We start from the raw sequence: 20,047 nt of genomic DNA, 5'->3' as shown, positions 1-20,047 counted from the left end.
CTTTGTAGGTTGGCATTAAGCATGGAAAAAATATGTTAATACAACATGCTTAATTTCAGCTTAATCTGATAATTCCTTCATTGTTGCTGCTCCCGTGGTTTACATCCTGTGTTTTGTCCCTTTCATTGCACAGCCAACACGACTTGGTAAGCGCTTGAATAGACCCTGTACTCCAGAGCCTCTTTTCTTTATACTTCACACTTTTCCATAGTGTGTTTTTTCCCCCAGTATTTAGATAGGTTATGGGATTCCAATTGAATTGAGTTCTAAATCATTTTAAAGCTTAGAATCTGCTCTTTATGAATCTTCCCTTAACTAAAATTCCTTGTCTGGCGACCTTTTGTTGGTTTTGTGATGCATGGTCATATTATACATATCTTTATTCGATTGTATATCGATCAAACTGTGACCACGCAATCGCAATAATGCGGCATGTCCTCTATATTAAAAAACATAAGCTGAATTGTGTGTAGACTCAATCAACCGCAATTTTCTCAACGATTGTCAAAAATATTTTCAACTTAGCTTTTGATGATCTGGTGCGTTAATTCTGGAGTCGCATTTTCCTTGAAGGATATCAGTTTTTGATTTCTAGTCGACGAGTGTCTGTCATATTGCGATTTGGTGTTAATATTTGAACAACTCCTTAGATCGGTTCCTGTTTTCATTCTTCGAAAAGTGTAATATACTATCTATACCCATAACACTTATGTGCGATTATAAAAGTCATGTTAGCAAAATAGTTTACGTTGATACTCTGGTAACTCTGGCCTCAATGAATTCAGAGCAGTTAATACTTATGGCCTCCTTGGCCAACTCTATTATGGCCATAGTGTGTTCACCATGCCCACGGTGAACAAAGGGATATCTGATATTGCTTTCATGTAGATAATGGCAGGGCCCTACAAAGGAAAATTGGCATCAGGGATAGCGTGTTTGTTTTTTTATTTTACTTCTTCCGAGCAAATCAATCATTGAACATGGTGAATGTGTGTATATTGTTTTAATGAATTATCGTGGTATTTTATTTCTATCATGATCTTAATTGTGACCCTGCACCTCAAAACAAACAAAGAGTCGCCAGACATGAATTTTTAGTTAAGACCATATTCTGAAAGAGCAGACTTTAAGCTTTAAAGTGATGTATAACTCAAATCAAATGGACTCTCCTAACCTATCTAAATGTTGGAAAGAATGCACAAACTCAGGAAAAGTGTGAACTGAGAAAAGAAGCTGTGAAGTAAAGTGTCTATTCAAGCGCTTAATCTTTACCAAACCGTGCTGGCTGTGTGATGAATGGGACAAAAAACAGGAAGTAAACCGCCAGAGTAACAACAATGAAGGGATTATTAGATTAAACTGAAATCAAGCCTGCCTCATTAACACATTCTGTCCGTAATACATGCCGACTTTCAAAGCAGTGGCACTATCCTTTCAAAACTTATAAGAGTTGAAAGTGAAGAGTGTGGACAAGGTTTTTCAGAAATGAAAAAAGGATTCTAAAGACACACCTAATCACACTTTTCTACCAAAAATGTTCAAGATAAAGTGCTAAAAAACACACTTTTCTGCCTGTTTTATGATACCAAATTTTAGCATAATGTAAAAGAAGACCCGCTCTTTCAGAAAATATGAAAAAGTCAAGTTCGGCTAGGTTGACCCATTTCACTTATTTTCAGTCCTAACGCAAAATCAGTGTGTGCGACTTTTTGTTCGTTTTGAGGTGCACGGTCACAATTAATCAATGCACCATTATCATTAGCATTGGTTGAAATCGTCTTTTTATAGGGGGCCTCCGGACGATTCTCAGACTTTTACATTTAAATAACCATAAATTAGTTAAGCTGAGTACAGAGTTTCAGATTTTGTTGTGTGTGTGCTTGGGAGGAGGAGTGAAGATATTTTCAACATTTATAGCATATTGAAATGAACAAGTATGATAACATGACAGCCTCACCATAAGAATGCATGAATTGGGGCTCAAGGAAGCAGAACAAAAGAAGAAGGCTTACATAGATTATTCACAGAAAGTTGTTGCGAAGCGGTAATTTAATGGAATTGCACTGCTACATTTCTGAAATATGTGAGGCTCTTATGTCATCAAAATTGTTCAGTGTAATTGGTGTAAGATTTTTCAGACTATTGGTTTCTCTCCTCAAAGACCACTATAAATTTCATGAATCTATACATGGAGCTGTCGATTTATGTATTATACTACATGATGTGAAATTTGAAAATCGTCTGGAATGCCCTTTTGTAACCTCTCCCTTATTGCCATTGGTCAGGGACATTGCCAACCTGCTGATTAGCCATGACAAATGGCGGGAGGTGATGTCGGTCTGCAGCTCAGACCAGGAGACGGGCGAGAGGACAACGCCTATGAGAAAACTTATTAAAAGCATGCCAGGTATACACTTCTCCTTATCTAAAACGATACGTCATCTTTTGCCTGTTTCTTCTGACAGGCGCGGTGTGCAATATGTGGTCGCCCTCGACGTTCCATGCAAGAGGTTGTTCCTGTCTCATCTATAGATTCAGCTCGCTACCTTTTACACTGACCATACTGACGTCCGATTAAAGGGGCCCTGACCCAGCATAATTTGCATGTTCCATTGCCATGTCTTTTGTTAGTCACATTAATATCACATAAACATGCAAGTTAAGCTAAGTCGAGGGGAAGGTGCATTCCATTGTCTTTTGTCAAACATCTCAGCACTTTAGCAATGATTGACAGACGAGGTAATCTGAGAAATATTGGTTTGGAAGGTTTTTTTTTTTTGTGGGCGTTCCCAAGAAATCTGAACAAAAAATAGAAGAAAAAAAAATCGTTGAAAATATACGGAACGTTTCTAGATATTCGTTTCACTGCAAAAGTGATGTTAAAGGTATCCTAAATCAACACAAATCAACATGCGTTTGGATTTAAGGGGCCCTTTAAAGCATTTAGCTGAATGATTGAGCTGCTGAGTGAACAATGATACTGTTTTAGTCACAATCGATTACCTGGTTGTTATAATAAACTCTTGTTTAAATGATTATTTGAAGACATTCAACAACACGACAGTTGATCATCGCTTGCCTGAAGAGCACCACCTGTCTTAACTGTTTGTGTTCTATCTCTTTAAAAATAAATGTAACAGAAGTAGCCGAACGAGTTATGGACCGTTGCGTTCAGGGAAACCCAGAAGTGCAGCCGAACGATCCCGATTTCTGGGTTGAATTCTACTACGAGCTCCTGGAAGATTCGTTCTCCAAGTGGAAGATACCAAGGGATCCTGACGGTGAGGAACATATTATATGGTGGTCAAGTTGGTTGAATCTTTAAACCTTATCATCTCGTTTATTGATAAGTGAATTTCAGAGGTTGATTTCCCATTGTGCAGAGACTTTCAAGCTCACAGAGTCACTTTGATTCCGTTCTTTTCATATCATGTAGAAGAATGCTGGTTCGTTGTATTTCTTCAGTTTCGTTTACTTAAATCAACTTTCCGTATCTGAACTGCATGAACATTCTTCAAATTTTCTGCAGATACCTGTAGATTCAGTATGTTTCAAAATTACTGCCTATAAAAATTATTGTTTTGACACGAATACCTCAATTACACTCTGATAACAACTTAAATGAGTTCATTTTGAAGAACGGGTTCATGCCACGACGTGACCTCGATATGACTGGAGACAAGTTTATATTGAAAACCGACTGGACAACGCGACTGTACCTTCTTCTCAGAAGTAAAATCAAGCATAGCCATTAGTTTTTTTTTTTTTTTTTTTAAGTAATTCCTTTTAAATTTCGTATCACGCTCCAGGCTTTTGTTTTCAAAATTCAAAATGTCAGTTTTCTGAAAATAAGTAACACGTGCTATTTGATTCTTAAATAAAGTCCAATAAGCCAACTTCTAGAAGATTTCTAAGACATTCTAGACTTCCAATTACAATTGAAAAAAAAAATTGTCAAATGAAAAAAACAAACATCTAAGTTAATGTCCAAACTCCGTGATAGCAACAATGTGACCTGCAATTCACTGAAATGTGAAGCATGCGAATCCAAAGATATTCGCACAATAATGTGACATGGAAATAAACACTAGGAACCACAGTCACCACTGTATTCTGAGAACAGAGCGATCCTGAAAAGAATGGACAAGCCTGTGGAGGATGGTGTCAGATTCTTCATCGCTGCATGTCTCCATGATTTGTCACTCTAGAGATGCAGGAAGAAGACCATGGAAGCGAGAAACCGGGCAATGAATGACACGCGCTTTAAAAATCAAAATAACATCTGATCATGACATCATTGATAATGATTGCAAGTTCTACTCACCCGCTGATTTTAAGATGTCATTTAGTTCAAATCCTGAGTGTACTCATTTTCTTTCGACACTTGTTATGACAAAAAAATTTCAGTCTTTTGGAAGTAAATATTAGAAGTCTCAGTAAAAACTATGATGCCTTGGAATTACTTATTACCTCAATGAATGAGTTTCCTTTTTCAATTATGGGTATAACCGAAACGTGGTTGTATTCAAATTCTCCACCCATTTTTCATCTCGTCAGTTCCAAATTATAGTTTTATTCATGCCGATCGCACACATCGTAAAGGAGAAGAGTAGGAATGTTGATGCATACTCAATTGAGATACAGAATTTTGAGCAGTATTCATAGTGAGGTAGCCGAAGATTTGTATCTATTGACATTCTTTCTGAAAGGGGTAGAAATGAAATAGTTGGTGTTATTTATAGACCCCGTAGTTATGATATGGAGATGTTTGTAGAAAATTTTGATGTGACCTTTCATAAAACTTTGCAAGAAAGTTGGAATGTTTATTCAATGAGTGATTATAATATTGATTTATTAAATCTAACCCAGTATAATGTTGTTGATTTTGTGAATATTCTATAGTCTAACGGATTTTTTCCCCACATTAATCAACCAACGAGAATTTCAAATACTTGTCAAACGTTCATAGATAATATGTTTCCCCATGTATATTTACAAAAAAAAAAAAAATAGTAAACGGTATTACTTATTCAGATATTTCTGATCATTGACAAATTATTTGTGACCCGCTACAACAAAATGATCCTAAAGTCGGGCGAGGTCGATTATTTGAAAATTGCATGACACAATTCCCTAATCTTTCTGCTTTACATTGATATAACACGTCTCATAAACATAATCGGCTGCGGAGATATCGATGTTTAAAAGAGAGCATGTCAAGACGTCTGGGAAATCACTGTTTCGAGAAAAGCGCCCTAAAAGTTCTCCTTGCGACGCAATCACAATCAAGAGACACGCAAGTCAGTATTCACCTCCGGACAAAAGAAGTTAAGCCCCAGCAACCCCCCAAGTGCTCATTCAAACACAGCGTCGGCGGTCTCCTCACCGACCAATCAGTGACCAGGATGTCAGGAGAAGCGGCAAGGCATAGCGCAACCCGCCCGCACGCACCAGTCGACTGGGCAGTGTGCGAGCTTCACGCTTCGGTTAACGGCAAGCAGCAAACTGACCAATGAGCTCACTCTGGTCGTTGTTAGGGGCGGAGCCTATGTGTGGCGCTCAATCCAAATGTTCGAACCAATTTCTGCTTCGTTGAAACGCCAAAAAACATGGCCCAGAAAAACGCTATTTTTTTGGTCTTTCCTTTCATCATTTTGCTTTAAAATTTCGACAGATGATAGAAGACATGTCAGACTCTAATGATATGTCAAATTCAGAAAATCGTAAGTTTTGACCAATTTTGATGCTCTAACTTCAAACTCGATTTTCACGGCTTCGACCGTGCGCGACTTTAGGACCATTTTGTTGTAGCGGGTCACATTTGCAATCTGTAATCAATTTTTTTTCGATCTAGGATCGACACCTAAGAATACACCCAAATCATATCATAAAGAGTCTCAAGAAAATGCAGACTTACTTAATATTAATTTAGCTGTTCAAGAGTGGTCGGAAGTTTATTCTGAATCTGACGTCAATAAAAGTTATAATATAGGTTTTCCCGGTCAATTTCACACTTTTTGTCATTCCTTTTCCTATTCCGAGCATTCGATTTTACGCATTCCACGCTCGCAGCACTGAATCAGCAAGCAAATTCAAAATCCGGTCATCCGAATTCACTATCCAAGCATTCAAATTCACTGTCGGAGCATTCAAAGTCACTATCGGAACATACAAATTCACTATCGGAACATTCAAATTCACTATCAGAACATTCAAATTTAAGAGAGGAGCACGCATTTCATCAATGAGCATTCAAATTCATATCAAGCTGGCGACGGAATCTCGCCGGTCATTCAAATTCGTGAATAGGCAACCTTTTTCCAAATAACTGCATTAAATTTAAAAGAAGTCCTGAATTTAGTTAGTTTGGGGCCGTGTATGCATGTGTTTGTCATTTGGCTGTGAATATATTGGATTAATGATGATTATTTATTTTGCAGTAGACGTCCACTTGTTCATTGAAACAAACAAACAAACAAACATTATGCACTGTAAAGGACTATAGACGAGCATAATACTGAGGGTTGGTTGACACCTTCGAGGGAAAAAAAAAAAACAATTTAGAATACACTGAAATTGATACTTGAACATTTTAAACGTCTTGTTTGTTGTGTATTGTTGCCTTATTGGTATACTTTTCCTGGACTATGTGAGATCATTATGTGTCAGTTTGTCTTTAAATTGATGAATTTTCATGTGGTTGGTGTTGGGGCGTTGTCAGCATGCAGAATCATCAAGAATTATGATCAAATTGTCGTCGTGTTGTTTGGATGCACTGCTGATTGGACATTACAATTTGAAATTTGTTGAAATGAAAAACAAAAATACATGAACAGAGAACAAGGCAGAACCTGTAAAAATCATAGTTACACTATATTCATGCCCTCATTGGTTGTATTTGCCCTATTCCTTTCTTGAAAAGTCTACTCCATTTTCCTCGTTAAATTGATTGCATGAAGTAGGAACTTGATCGCCTAGAAAAGCTCCAAACATGACTATCGCATGAATTTGAATGCACGAGTAGGAAAGTCGGTGCTCTCACTTTGAAATTGCATGCTAAATCGTGAATTTGATTTCACGAAAACGAAATAGAACGCCTATAAATGAAATTGATAGCTCGGATTCTGAATTTAAGTGCCCGAATATTTTCGCGTGCGTGCGATGTGTGAATTTGAATGCACATTAATGAATTTGAATGACGAAAGCATAGAATTGACCGGAAAACCTATAATGTCATGAATAGTTTTGCGTTTTATCATAAACAAGGCAATCTATTGTTGTTGCAAATCAAAGCACAAGAAAAGAAAGAAAATGCCGTGGATTACCAAATTCATAATGCCCTCTATATATACCCGCAATCAGTTGTATGTTATATCTTCACAAAGCAACTTTGATAAATAAACAAAATTATTAAAAAAATACCCGAATAACTACATTTCTTTAATTTGTTTATCACGTAAAATTTGTTATTCCAACTTAATTGAACAAAGTAAAAGGAATTCTAATAACATTTGACAAAACAATAACACTCTTGTAAACAAGAAAGCAAAATTTCCCTGATTTTATCAATAAAGGTGGAATTGAAGTAAAGGACCCATCTGAAATTGCTTGTATCACTAACGATTATTTCACTAATAATGGTCTTGAATTACCTGCTTCAATTGAAGTTAATGTTTCCTGTATCTCTGATTATATTTTGAACATTTTTAATCATCTGTATTTCTTACTCCAACCAATGAAAGGAAAATTTTGAAAATTGTGCAATCCTTCGAACCTAGTAAATCTTGTGGTTATGATGAAATAAGTGCTGTCTATCTTTAAAAAGAAACCAAAAACCAAAATAATAATAATATTAATACTACTACTACTAATAATAATGATATTAATAATAATAATAATAATAATTGTTTCCCCATTGAAACATATTTTCAATCTTTCTTTTATTACGGGAACTTTTCCAGATGCCTTCAATAAAAGAACATGTTAAAATTATGACTCAATCTGCAATGTGTGCATTAAAGAGAAAAGGGAAAATACGAAATTATTTGTGCGAAAAAACTACTGAAAATTTAATTCATGCATTCGTTTCTTCTAGAATTGATATGATTTATATAGCCCCAAACCCACTCTGCAGAGTGCTCTAGGCGCGGAAGGAAGAGAAAGTGAAGGCGATAAAGGACATACAAATATCAAATACATGTAATGAGTAATCAAATTGAGATCACATAACACCCTTGTTGTCATACCTGCATTGGTTGCCTGTAGATAAGAGAACCATGTTTAAGATCCTTGCATTATGTCATAAAGCATTGATAAATAAGCCCCCAGCATATTTGTCTGACATGATTATTGAATATATTCCACAAAGAAATCTACGATCTTCTACCCAGAATTTATTAATTATACCAACAACCAAAACATGTTCATAATATGGGGATCGGGCTTTTCAGTCAGCAGCACCTGTACTCTAGAACAAATTACCAAGTCAACTTAGGGCCATCAAATGTACTCACACTTTCCTCAAGTCCTTACAAACATATTTGATCTGTTATCAAATGATTATGATAAGCTCTAATTTATATGTTTAATTGTATATATATATATATATATATATATGTATATATATATTTTTTTATTATTATGTAAGTTGTAGTTTAGGGAACTTTACCCAATTATGTAAAGCGCATAGAGATTCCAGGAATATTATGCGCTATATAAGTAGCTATTATTATTATTATTATTATTATTATTATTGTTATTATTATTATTAAAAAAGATGATCCTGCCGAAGTAAAATATTACGGCTCTATTTCGTTGCTTCCCGTTTTAGCCAAAATTCTTGAAAGATTAATGTATGATCGTTTATATAAATTTCTTATCGATTAAAATCTTAATCCGAATCAATTTTGGTTTAGGAAGGACTTCTCGACTGAATATGTTTTAATACAATTAATCATGTAATGAGATTATTAACACTTTGTCTGATAAAGAACACTGATGATGATGATGATGATGAAAAGGAAAAAAGAAAAGGGCAACGAGGAAACAAGGAAGATGCGAAACAGTAGAACGATTCTTTCGTTACAGACCTTGGCGATTCTATCGGCAGCGGCGAACTTAGACAAACGGGGACAACATTTATCTCTGAACTGACTGCGAACAATACAGGTGACGACGTCAACTCGGTCTCGAACCCCGCGACGACAGACCAGTATGACTCCAGAAGATATGTGAAGGTCGACGCGACATCGTATACGACAATCTCCAAGGACATTGCACTCAGTCATCCTCTCAATATTATGGTGAGTTGCCAAAACTAGCCCCAGTTTATGTCAGGGTCCGGTCACTATGATGATAGCGCTTGTGGTGAAGACTTGTCCAGTCGTCGAGAGTTTTTGCAAAGTCGAGTTAAGTTTCAATATACACTGGGCTGTCAGAGCGTTCGGCGTCACAAGAAACGCCAAGCGTCAACTGATCGTTGCTTAATTAGTTCCTATCTTTTCATCCAGTTTCAGCTTTTAATAATTCACTCCACTTCACTCATATCATTTCGGGATATTCACTCCCTATCAAGTTAGTCCATTTATTCTCGGTTCAATTCTGTTTAATGCGGCTCAGTTCGTTTTTTGGGTCACTTCATTTTAGTCCATTCGGCTCGATTCATTTTAATCAAGGTCAAGTTTTCATTATAAGATGATTAACATTAATCGAAATTTGATAACGTGTTTGTTATTCATTTAATAAGGTAGCTCTATAATATACAGCCATTCATAACAAATGTACATAATATGTCGCAAAGAAGAATCAAAATCAACAAAGAGTCAGCACATAGTAAATTGCAAAAGCAGTGGTATTCTACATCATGTATTTTGGCATATTATTAAAAGCGGAGGGCCAAACCCCCAAAACTCGCTTACTTTTCGAGTGAGTTCCACTCTCTCTACAAACTGAGTAGACCTAGCTTATTTTCAAGTTTTAAAGGTAGGGGATACCTTTTACAGACCTCCCAAAATGCAGCAAAACATGAAATATGAACCTCAGGGGACTTGTTTAGGCCACTGCGGAGAAATTTGGAAGTCAACAGTTATCTACAATTTGAATAATGCATAAAACTCAACTACTCAGTAGTTCTGTGTGTCAGCCACACTTATGCCTTTTTGTTGCAGTCTTCTGTATCTTTTTTTTTTTCTTATCAATAAACACAAATCTAAAAGTATAAGAGCTGATGTAATAACATATAGAGTGTGTGGCAAGAATGTATATAGAAATGTTTATGTTTGTAAGTTTTGATGAACTTTCTTCACAAAATATACATGATGGACACACATGCAGTGCATGGGTCTGCAAAGGTAGCCTAGTAATGTACTGGAATTTACGGTGAGCCCCGAAAAAAAAATTCAATTCAAAATCTAACGGTCAATAAAAATGTACTAAATGTTACCTTCCACTTTCAATACTTTATGGGAGTTTCTAAAATGATACTCTCTTCAACATACCACTGTATTTATACAACTCTTCATTTGAGGCATGCAAATGGGATTCCCTACCTTTAATTGTAACAAAAAAAAATCCACTGGTCTACCTCCAAAAATTTGTTGTGAAAGCCTCCAAATCCAAGATGGCGTCCAAGATGGCCGCCATATTTACTGAATTTGCTATTTGAACGATAAGATTTGATAGAAACATCAGATTTTAACAAATTTAATGTCATAATTTATGAAAGAGAATGTATATATATATATATATATTATATATATATATTTTTTTTTTTTTTTTTTTTACAAGTTGATATCATTTCTCTGGGTTAATTTGATAACTGCATTGAGATTTTATGGAAAAAACAATGCTTTTGAATTTTGTTCTGAAAAAAAAATCACGAAAATGCTTCATTCAGCATAAATCAGACAAAGAATGAAGGATTTTCTTGAAAAGTTTGAAAAATTTTTGTTTGTTATATGATTAATAATCGGAGAAAATTAGGGTTCAGTACCATTTTTGGTTCAGGAGTGTTAATGTCTCAAACTTGAGAAGTAGTTTTATGTAAAAATGGCCACTCTAGTTGTGACAATACCTTGTTGGTCGTAAAAAAAGTCTGCGCGCACCAAGATTACTACACGCACCACTGGTAGTGCTACAGGCGCCAGTGCCAGTGTGGTGCGTGTAGTAGTCTTAGCAAAATTGACTTCTTCTTCGACAAACAAGTGTTTGTGCATGCAAAAGTAACTTTTCATACCTTGTGGGAGGTGACGCTGATCGCTATTATTTTAAAGTAGATTGTTCTGAAGCAGATGAGATGAAGCAACAAATATTTTACAAATGGAGGTAGAAGCTCGAAACTTGTCACCAACCTTTGAATTAAATTGAATTGAATAACTGAAATTGCACTGGTCTTACACGCGAGACACAGTGAACAGTTCCAGCACGTTTATTTTCATATTTCATTTGACATCGAGATACATTCAAAAAAGAATAGAAACCAAGCAAGATACAAAATATGTTATGAACTGGGTCATGAACAGAAAGTGTGTCAGCATCAAAGAGGTTCTATATATGTGATGGAGCGCGCGCTCGCATACAGAAGCGGGGCCAATTGAACGACCCGCCGCCATTAGCAAAGAGGTCGACTACCAGAAGACTGAACCCGGAAGTGCCTATAGTAATACACGTAAAGTACAGTTTCGAAGATGAGGTTGGGTTGGAAAAATCATTCTAATTTTAAGGAAAATCAATATTTGTCCATATGCCTTCGGATTTCATAAGAGAGATATATTCTCAACACAGTATACGTGTTTTGATGAAAAAAGGACTTGCTCTAATGTGTCAAATATGTGCCTTCACATGAAGCCAAAATTGCCAAACAGGCATTTATGCACTCATACTACATAATAAAGATTGCAGAAAGGTACAGTGTATGCTCTGTGGTATGGGAGTACTGATTTCACATAATATATGTCACTTAGAAACATCAGACACACATACAGCACACACTCCCACACACATACAACACACATTCCCACACCCACCCACACACATACGCACACACATGTACACACCAAACCACATTTTTTCAAATTCTTACACACACACACACACACACACACACACAAAACACACTGTGTGTTGTGTGTGTGTGTGTGTGTGTGTGTGCATGTGTGTTGGAATTTGAAAAAAAAAATGTGGTTTGGTGTGTACGTGTGTGTGCGTATGTGTGTGTTTGTTGTGAGTGTATGTGTGTTTGTTGTGGGTGTGTGTGTGTGTGGGAGTGTGTGCTGTATGCGTGTGGGAGTGTGTGTTGTATGTGTGTCTGATGTTTCTAAGTGACGTATATTATGTGAAATCAGTACTCCCATACCAAAGAGTATACACTGTACCTTTCTGCAGTCTATGTAGTATGAATGCATGAATGCCTGTTTGGCAATTTTGGCTTCATGTTAAGGCACATATTTGACACATTAGAGCAAGTCCTTTTTTCATCAAAACACGTATACTGTGTTGAGAATATATCTCACTTATAAAATCAGGAGGCATATGGACAAATAATGATTTTCCTTAAAATTAGAATGATTTTTCCAACCCAACCTCATCTTCTTTTTTTTAAGCAAGGAGTGTGCGAGTACGTGGAATGTGAAATGAATCTCTTTGTCTTGTTTGGTAAGCATGGACGGCATAGTTTTTTTCTGAAACATATGAGTAAATACGTCAGGCAAGCCGTTGGCTGATAACTGAAACATAAATGAGCCTAATTTGTATAAAACAAGTCAGCAACTTTAAAGGTACTAGCCCACATTTGCAAACCCACGAAAATCAAAACTGCATAAAACAGGTCCAATATGACTTCAAGTACAAGTTATAACAGTAACATACCTCACTTGTCGCTCTTTGTCTATACCATTCGATAAAAGAGAGAAAATTATCGTTTTAAAATCAATTCTCAAACCGGGTCAACCCGACCCAAAATCGAATTACGAGCGCGGGCTATAGCTACGTACATTGTACATGTAACACGTACGTGGACCGGAGCTAGCGAGCGTTATGCGCATGCATACGGATTACGGTGCATTTTCATTTATCTTTATGAAAGTAATGGACTAATTGGAACGAAATTTTGCACAGGTGTTACTGCAATCATACCCAAACTCCATGCCAACGATGAGACCAATTGCTGCAGGTTTACAAATGTGGGCTGATACCTTTAAGGAGTCTGTTTTCAAAGAAAAATAATTCGTGTGATGATAAAAATCAGAACGAATAGCCCGTTTTTGTAGTTTGAAAAATTTATCAATGTGTAATTTGGCACAGTTACCCCAGGCAAGTATACCGTAACTGAGATAGGGTAAAACAAGCGTTGAATATATATATATATATATTTTTTTTTTTTCAAAATATACTTGGAAAATTTTTTTTAGCTTATTTTAAATGCCAGTATTTCTCGAAAGCACCTTAGATAAATAATCTATGTGATATTTCCATGTTAATTCATGGTCAACATAAAGACCTACACAATTAGACGATTCAACTTCAGTCAAACAATCATTATTCATTTTCATAGCGGCAGGTAAATGGGTAAAAAATTCAAATGGCGGTCATCAAAGTTGATTACAATGTATGGCGCCAAAGCAAATGTATTACTTCGATTTTTATATAATTTTGTCTGTTTTGCTGTTTATATGTTTTTATATATTCTGAACATGGTTAATGCTATTTTAAACCGTCTTAGGTTTTTATGGAGACATTTTTTTCAGAATGCACCATGAATATTTATTTAAAAGGCTAAAAAATAGAATAAAAAAATGTTGTAGTCATGTAGAACTTAACATCTTTACCATATAATTAACATTTGGAGATAATTATAGGTCAGTATTGTATTCAGTTCAGGAGTTATGATGTCTCAAACCTTCAAAATTCATTATCATGTATTTACACGCATCTGTTTCCAAGGACTTCACAGAGGGTCAAATAAAAAAAAAAAGTGCTTACTTTTTGAGTTCCACTTTCTCTATAAACAAGACCATACATATTTTCAACTTTTAAACATACAAAGCAATGTTCCGTAAGTACACCTCAGTAGATTTTTGAACTTGTGCCGTTGGTAGATGTTTTCCTGTATAAAATATCAGGATCACTTTGGAGATCGTACCAATGCTGAGCTCGTACACTCAAGGGCGATTTCCCACCAAGATATCATCAATTACTGTGCCTTCAACGATAGTACTAAACCACAATGAAACTTGCATGGAATCTGATACAGATCAAGTCAGGCTGCCGTACCACACTGCCAAGCTCATCAACACAGATCAGTGATTGTCGAGGTGTATCAGTTTATTATCTAATGCATTAACTTGATATCTAGTAGTGATGTTTCATATCCAAGTTCGAAATATCAGCGCTTTGTTACAGATTGTACACAATTAGCATTATAATGTTCAGAATATATTAAAAAAAACATATAAATAGACAGCAAAATAGACAAAGTTGTATCAAAATCGAAGTGATACGTTTAATTTGGCGTAATACACTATGCCAACTTTGATGGCCGCCATCTTGATTTTTTTAATGGTTGATCTAAATTTTATCTTCAACTATCTTTAGGTTGGTGCCAAGTTTCGAGCTTCTACCTCTATTTGAAAAAAAAAAATATTTCTTGCTTCATCTCATCAGTACGGAGCCCGTAAGGGGACATGGCAAGAAATGTTTTTCCTAAGTCGTTCCCACGACTTACTAAGTCGTTCCCTCGATTTACTAAGTCGTTCGCACGACTTATAAGTCGTTCCCACGACTTATAAGTCGTTCCCACGACTTACTAAGTCGTTCCCACGACTTACGTAAGTCGTTCCCTCGACTTACGGAGCCTAAGTCGTTCCCACGACTCACTAAGTCGTTCCTTCGACTTACATAAGTCGTTCCCTCGACTTACGTAAGTCGTTCCCACGACTTACTAAGTCGTTCCCTCGACTTACGTAAGTCCTTCCCTCGACTTACTTATGTCGTTCCCTCGACTTACTAATTCATGCATAAAAATGCTCCATAGCTCAATGTGTTGAGTCTCTCCAGCGGTTGAGGTCTGCTGTGAGATCGCTGGGGATTCAAAACAGAGTAAGTTGAAAATTTGTCGATTTTGATCCCATTTATTGCTCATTTTGTCTTGTATTAAAAAGAGCTAGTTCCTTAGACTTACTTCTTATAAGAATTTTCGTGAAAATGAGAAACTTGTGTTTCCTAGAACTGACAAAGTTGTGGCCGTCGCGAACACTCTGTGGGCACACAGTTCATCGATAATAGTCCCACACATAGCTTTTTGTGTTGCGTTTTTGTTGTTGCATTGGCAAGCTCCTTTTTTTTTTTCTGATGCCAGGGCTCTATGTATTTACGGAGCCCCTAAGGGGACATGGCAAGAAATGTTTTTCCTAAGTCGTTCCCTCGACTTACTAAGTCGTTCCCACGACTTACTAAGTCGTTCCCTCGACTTACTAAGTCGTTCCCTCGACTTACTATGTCGTTCCCTCGACTTACGTAAGTCGTTCCCACGACTTACCAAGTCGTTCCCACGACTTACTAAGTCGTTCCCACGACTTACGTAAGTCGTTCCCTCGACTTACGTAAGTCGTTCCCACGACTTATAAGTTGTTCCCTCGACTTACGCATAATCTCATAGAGACACGCCAAGAACTACGTCACAACTGTCTGCTGCCCTCTAGTGGTTTGTAATTCAACAAATCAAGGTCTTGAATAAGAAATATTTCACATGAAAATAGTATATTTCTTTCAAATTTACGGAGATTACATTATAAAGATGAAATAAGGAAGAATACACATCTAAGCGTGAAAATGTCCACATGCAGGACAGGAGGCTGGAGTTCATTTTCCTGAAATTTAGTTATAAATTAAATTGGCTTGGATTATACAGCTATATGTGCCTGTCTGAATAAAAGAATCCATTCAAGTATGCTATTGATATCACCACAATTAAAAATAAGATAGCTTTTGTATGGGCGGTGGAGGAGGAGCTCCCCCAGTTTTGGGGGCAACATCCACAATACTATATTCTTAACGTGCAGAGATATTAACATACAGTATCCTATAATAATGAATTTCATTTCATATACATTGCACAGCACCTTACACGAAGTAAATCATCTGTGAGCATTTTACAGCTTTACGGAAGTTTGCGAATGTGTAAAGGTCATTTGAGAATAATGCCATTTACTTATTAACTTCAAAATGGGAGAATCGTCACGCATGCTCCATCAAAAAAGTGAAGCTATAGGTTGAACACCTGATGGAACGTACATGTGAAATTGATTCATCAACATTGTTTGACAAAGCAGATCCTCTTTATGGTGATTAGAAAGATGGCACATGAATCCTTCAGCACAACATCTTATTGATACTCCAGTAACTAGATTCATTACAATTCCTGCACTTGCAAAATCCACCTTTCCAACTCTTTGGGGAGCATGCTGGCCAGAAATTCATCTTTCAGGGGCATGCATACCGAATCGGGTGCTGTTCGTTATTCCGGTTTGTTAATCCGAACACACAAATTACCTACTCAGAGGTTCTTTAGTCATGAAATTCTTCCGTCGAGATGTTTTCATTGCAATTGATTGACAAATCGCCTTACATCGACTTAAATAATCACTTAATTGATAAGTGTTTTTTTTTTTTTTTTTCATAGTAGCCGTGATATAAATCATGGGCGTACATACACGAGCAGGATTCAATCCTACGACCTCCTGATCACCGGACAGGCGTCATCTCCACTAGACCACGGAGCTTTCGCCCGACAGCAAATGTTGGTTCTAAAACACTGATCAAAAAATGCTTATTGCCAATCAATTGCAACTTTGCAATAGATTCAGGGATAAAAGTTGCAAATTTTGCAATAGATTGCAAATGTCATAATTGAGGCTGTTATATAAATGCTGGGGGACAAAAATATTTAATCTCCAAATTTATTCATTCCTTGTAAAAAAAAAAAAAGAAGAAGAAAATATTCCGTACAAATGACATTTTGATGAAATGTATGATTGTGTAAGATACACTTTAAAAAAATACTCCCCGCATACACAAAGGCCCGAATTCACGAATGTGGTACAAATGAAACCATGGTTTAAAAACTATGGACAAAAACCATGGAGCGCCAAGTGTCGAATGGAACATTTCGTTACGACATTGGTCATTTCGTCGACAAAATGACCGTCTCGTTAACGAAATTATCATTTCGTGGACGAAATGTTCATTTAGTTACAAAATGTTGTCATTTCGTTACAAAATAATCATTTCATTGATGAAATGACTGATTTCGTAGCAAAATATTCCATGCGACACTTGGCGCTCCATGGTTTTTGTCCATGGTTTAAACCATGGTTTCATTTTTACCACCTTCGTGAATTCGGGCTAATGTGTTTAAGGGGTAATAGGAATCAGCGTGTAGTAGGTCGGACGGTCCGTTGCAAATCTTGCGTCGTGAACTCTTTCGACAGTTTTGAAGCAATTTCAATGAAACTGGTTACATGATGACATTGAGAAGAACATAATATTTTGCAAGACATGCTTTTTTTTTGTCGGAGTAAGAGTTGCCATGGTAACCACAATTTTCCAAAAACCCTGTAGAGAGTTACTTCCACAGTATTTGAGCAATTTATTTCAAATTTGGTATGTATAATGATCCGTAGGTGTAGTTATGCAAGACACACTTTGTGTTTGTACCCTACAAGGCATTGCCATGGTAACTGCATGTTTTCTTGAAAAATCTTGTGGAATATTTCTTGAAAAATCTTGTGGAGTGAACTGCTTCCACAATTTTGAGGAAATTGAACTTAGATATGGTGCACATGATGACATTGAGGTGTAGATATGCAAGACATTATTTTTTGTTCGCTTGTTCGTTTGTCGGAGAAAGCGTTGCCATGGTAACCGCAATTTCCCCCAAACATTGTGGAGTGAACTATTTCCAGTGTTTAAGCAATTTATTTCAAACTGAGTATGTAGTTCCTACAATGATCTATAGGTGTAGTTATGCAAGACGCTCTGTGTTTGTACCTCACGTGTTGCCACGGTTACTGCAGCAGTCAAACTCACCAGGTACTCACAATGTACTAAACACATGTATACACACAGACAGACACACACACACATATAGTAAGGTCAGTGCAAATTTGTGCTGGACACATTTTTCAAGAGTACAGTTGAAATTCTGTTGCCATGGAAACAGTGCATTTTGACCGTGAAATCTGGTTTTAAAATGTAGATGTAAATTCATCTCCAGTTCTTAGGAAATTCAGAGGAAATTTTGGCACATGTCGGGATGGTAACTTAGAACTGCACAAGAAGTATTTTTAAGCAGCTGTAAGCACTAGAATGACTTTTTTTTTTAAATTTAGATGTAAATTATGAGTATGATGCATTACACGCTATACAACACCATACCACACTAAAATTAACCTGTTGTATACGCTCAATATTCTGCAAGGTATTTGTCTTCATGAATTTCCCAAGACAGCTGCTACATGTATCCATGAATTTATAAACACACAAAAATATCAACTCTGACACTGACATGAGAAGGCATCTGCATACATATATTTGTACATTCAGTATACTGTGTACCCCACAATCATGAATTTAAGTACTTGCACAATTGTCTCAAAGTCTTGATAAATACTTGCTAAATATATGGCGTACACCTGGTGTACAGCTTAGCAAATTAAGCTTGCTCCTCAACCCCCCCCCCCCACAACCACCCCAACATATTAGATGTTGGGCTATTGATGACAAGACATGATAGAGACACAAGACACACTGTCTCTTTACAATTTTGTCGAACATAGATACATGTACTTGCATTGTTTTCATAATGCTGAATGCTCTTACGCAATGTACGCTGTTTACCAAGAACAAGACAGTGTGCACTTTCACAGATATGTAGGACCCCTACATTGTACCTCTTTTCTTTAATATTGCTCTCATATTGAAAGAAGTGTTCATACTATTATAATGAATGATGGTAAAGAGAAATGTGCAAAAGAAAAGTATACTAAGTACTACGAGTATGCAAAGGCAGTTAATGAGAATGCACACCTTGCCGAGTACAGAAGAGCCATTCATACACTCCTCATAATATGAAACACTGGTTACACCTACGAAAGGATAAGGGGTAAGCAAATCAAAGTGCCAATTCATTACTGCTGATAATCCGTATGTTTCTAACATGCTGCTCTTTACATACCTCCATGTTCACTGTGTGATTGACTCCATCAAAGCTGTGAACAAAGAGTAATGATTTCATTAGTCCCTTGCTTGTGATTTTTCCATTTGTTTTTATGTCTTTTAAGTCAATAAACAGTTTTACCCCATGAATTTAACTTAAAACTGATAAATTCAATGTTCTTTGTACCATGCTTAATTGCCAACTGGGTGACAGTCTGCTGGAAACTCTTCAGTCACCTAGCTATCCTCATGAATAGGATTACTTCACATTCTCTCTTCTAAGGACATATAGGCCCATCGCTAAATGTGTCAAAGCCTCCACATTAAAATCTGTATTCTATACCAAATGTCTTCTCTGCAGTTCAGCACGGATGAACACATTATGTAGGCCCTACAGTGTGTGACATGAACATCTTCATGATAACATCATGCAATCACATCTGAATTACACCAAGTTTCTCTTCCCATTGCATAAACCCTATCTATCCCAGATCCTACCATCAATTTACACTGAGCTCAAAATGAACCCACATCTATGGCTGAATACATGGGCTCATGTGTGTGTTCCACACTGTCAAACACTCATGCACGTCTTTTAAGCATGCTTGATCAAAGATGTACTAATACAGCTGAATATCAATACAACCAGGTATAAAGTTAGATTATCTACATGTAACTTATCTGCATTTGTATACTTGTGCTGTGATCTAATCATACCAACAAGCTTTATTAAGTTTATGGTAACCAAATGTTACACTGAAAAATAGTTCCAACATGCAGAACTGTTGATTTTGTTCAAAAGTGTATGCAAAAATTAATGCCCTAGAAATGTGTACAA

At 36.5% G+C, this 20,047-nt stretch overlaps 1 protein-coding gene across 1 annotated transcript in view; it reads left to right on the top strand.

The window, feature by feature from the left end:
• Positions 1-20,047, top strand: part of LOC140246558 (uncharacterized) — a 144,840-nt gene that overhangs the window by 108,696 nt on the left and 16,097 nt on the right. Inside the window, exons 14-16 of the mRNA XM_072325901.1 lie at positions 2,286-2,407; positions 3,141-3,281; positions 9,088-9,302. Coding sequence (XP_072182002.1) covers positions 2,286-2,407; positions 3,141-3,281; positions 9,088-9,302 — 478 coding nt within the window. The remainder of the gene's footprint in view (positions 1-2,285; positions 2,408-3,140; positions 3,282-9,087; positions 9,303-20,047) is intronic.

This window comes from Diadema setosum, chromosome 3 (assembly GCF_964275005.1).
Source record: "Diadema setosum chromosome 3, eeDiaSeto1, whole genome shotgun sequence".
NCBI lineage: Eukaryota > Metazoa > Echinodermata > Echinoidea > Diadematoida > Diadematidae > Diadema > Diadema setosum.
This window is presented reverse-complemented; position numbering and strand designations above follow the sequence as displayed.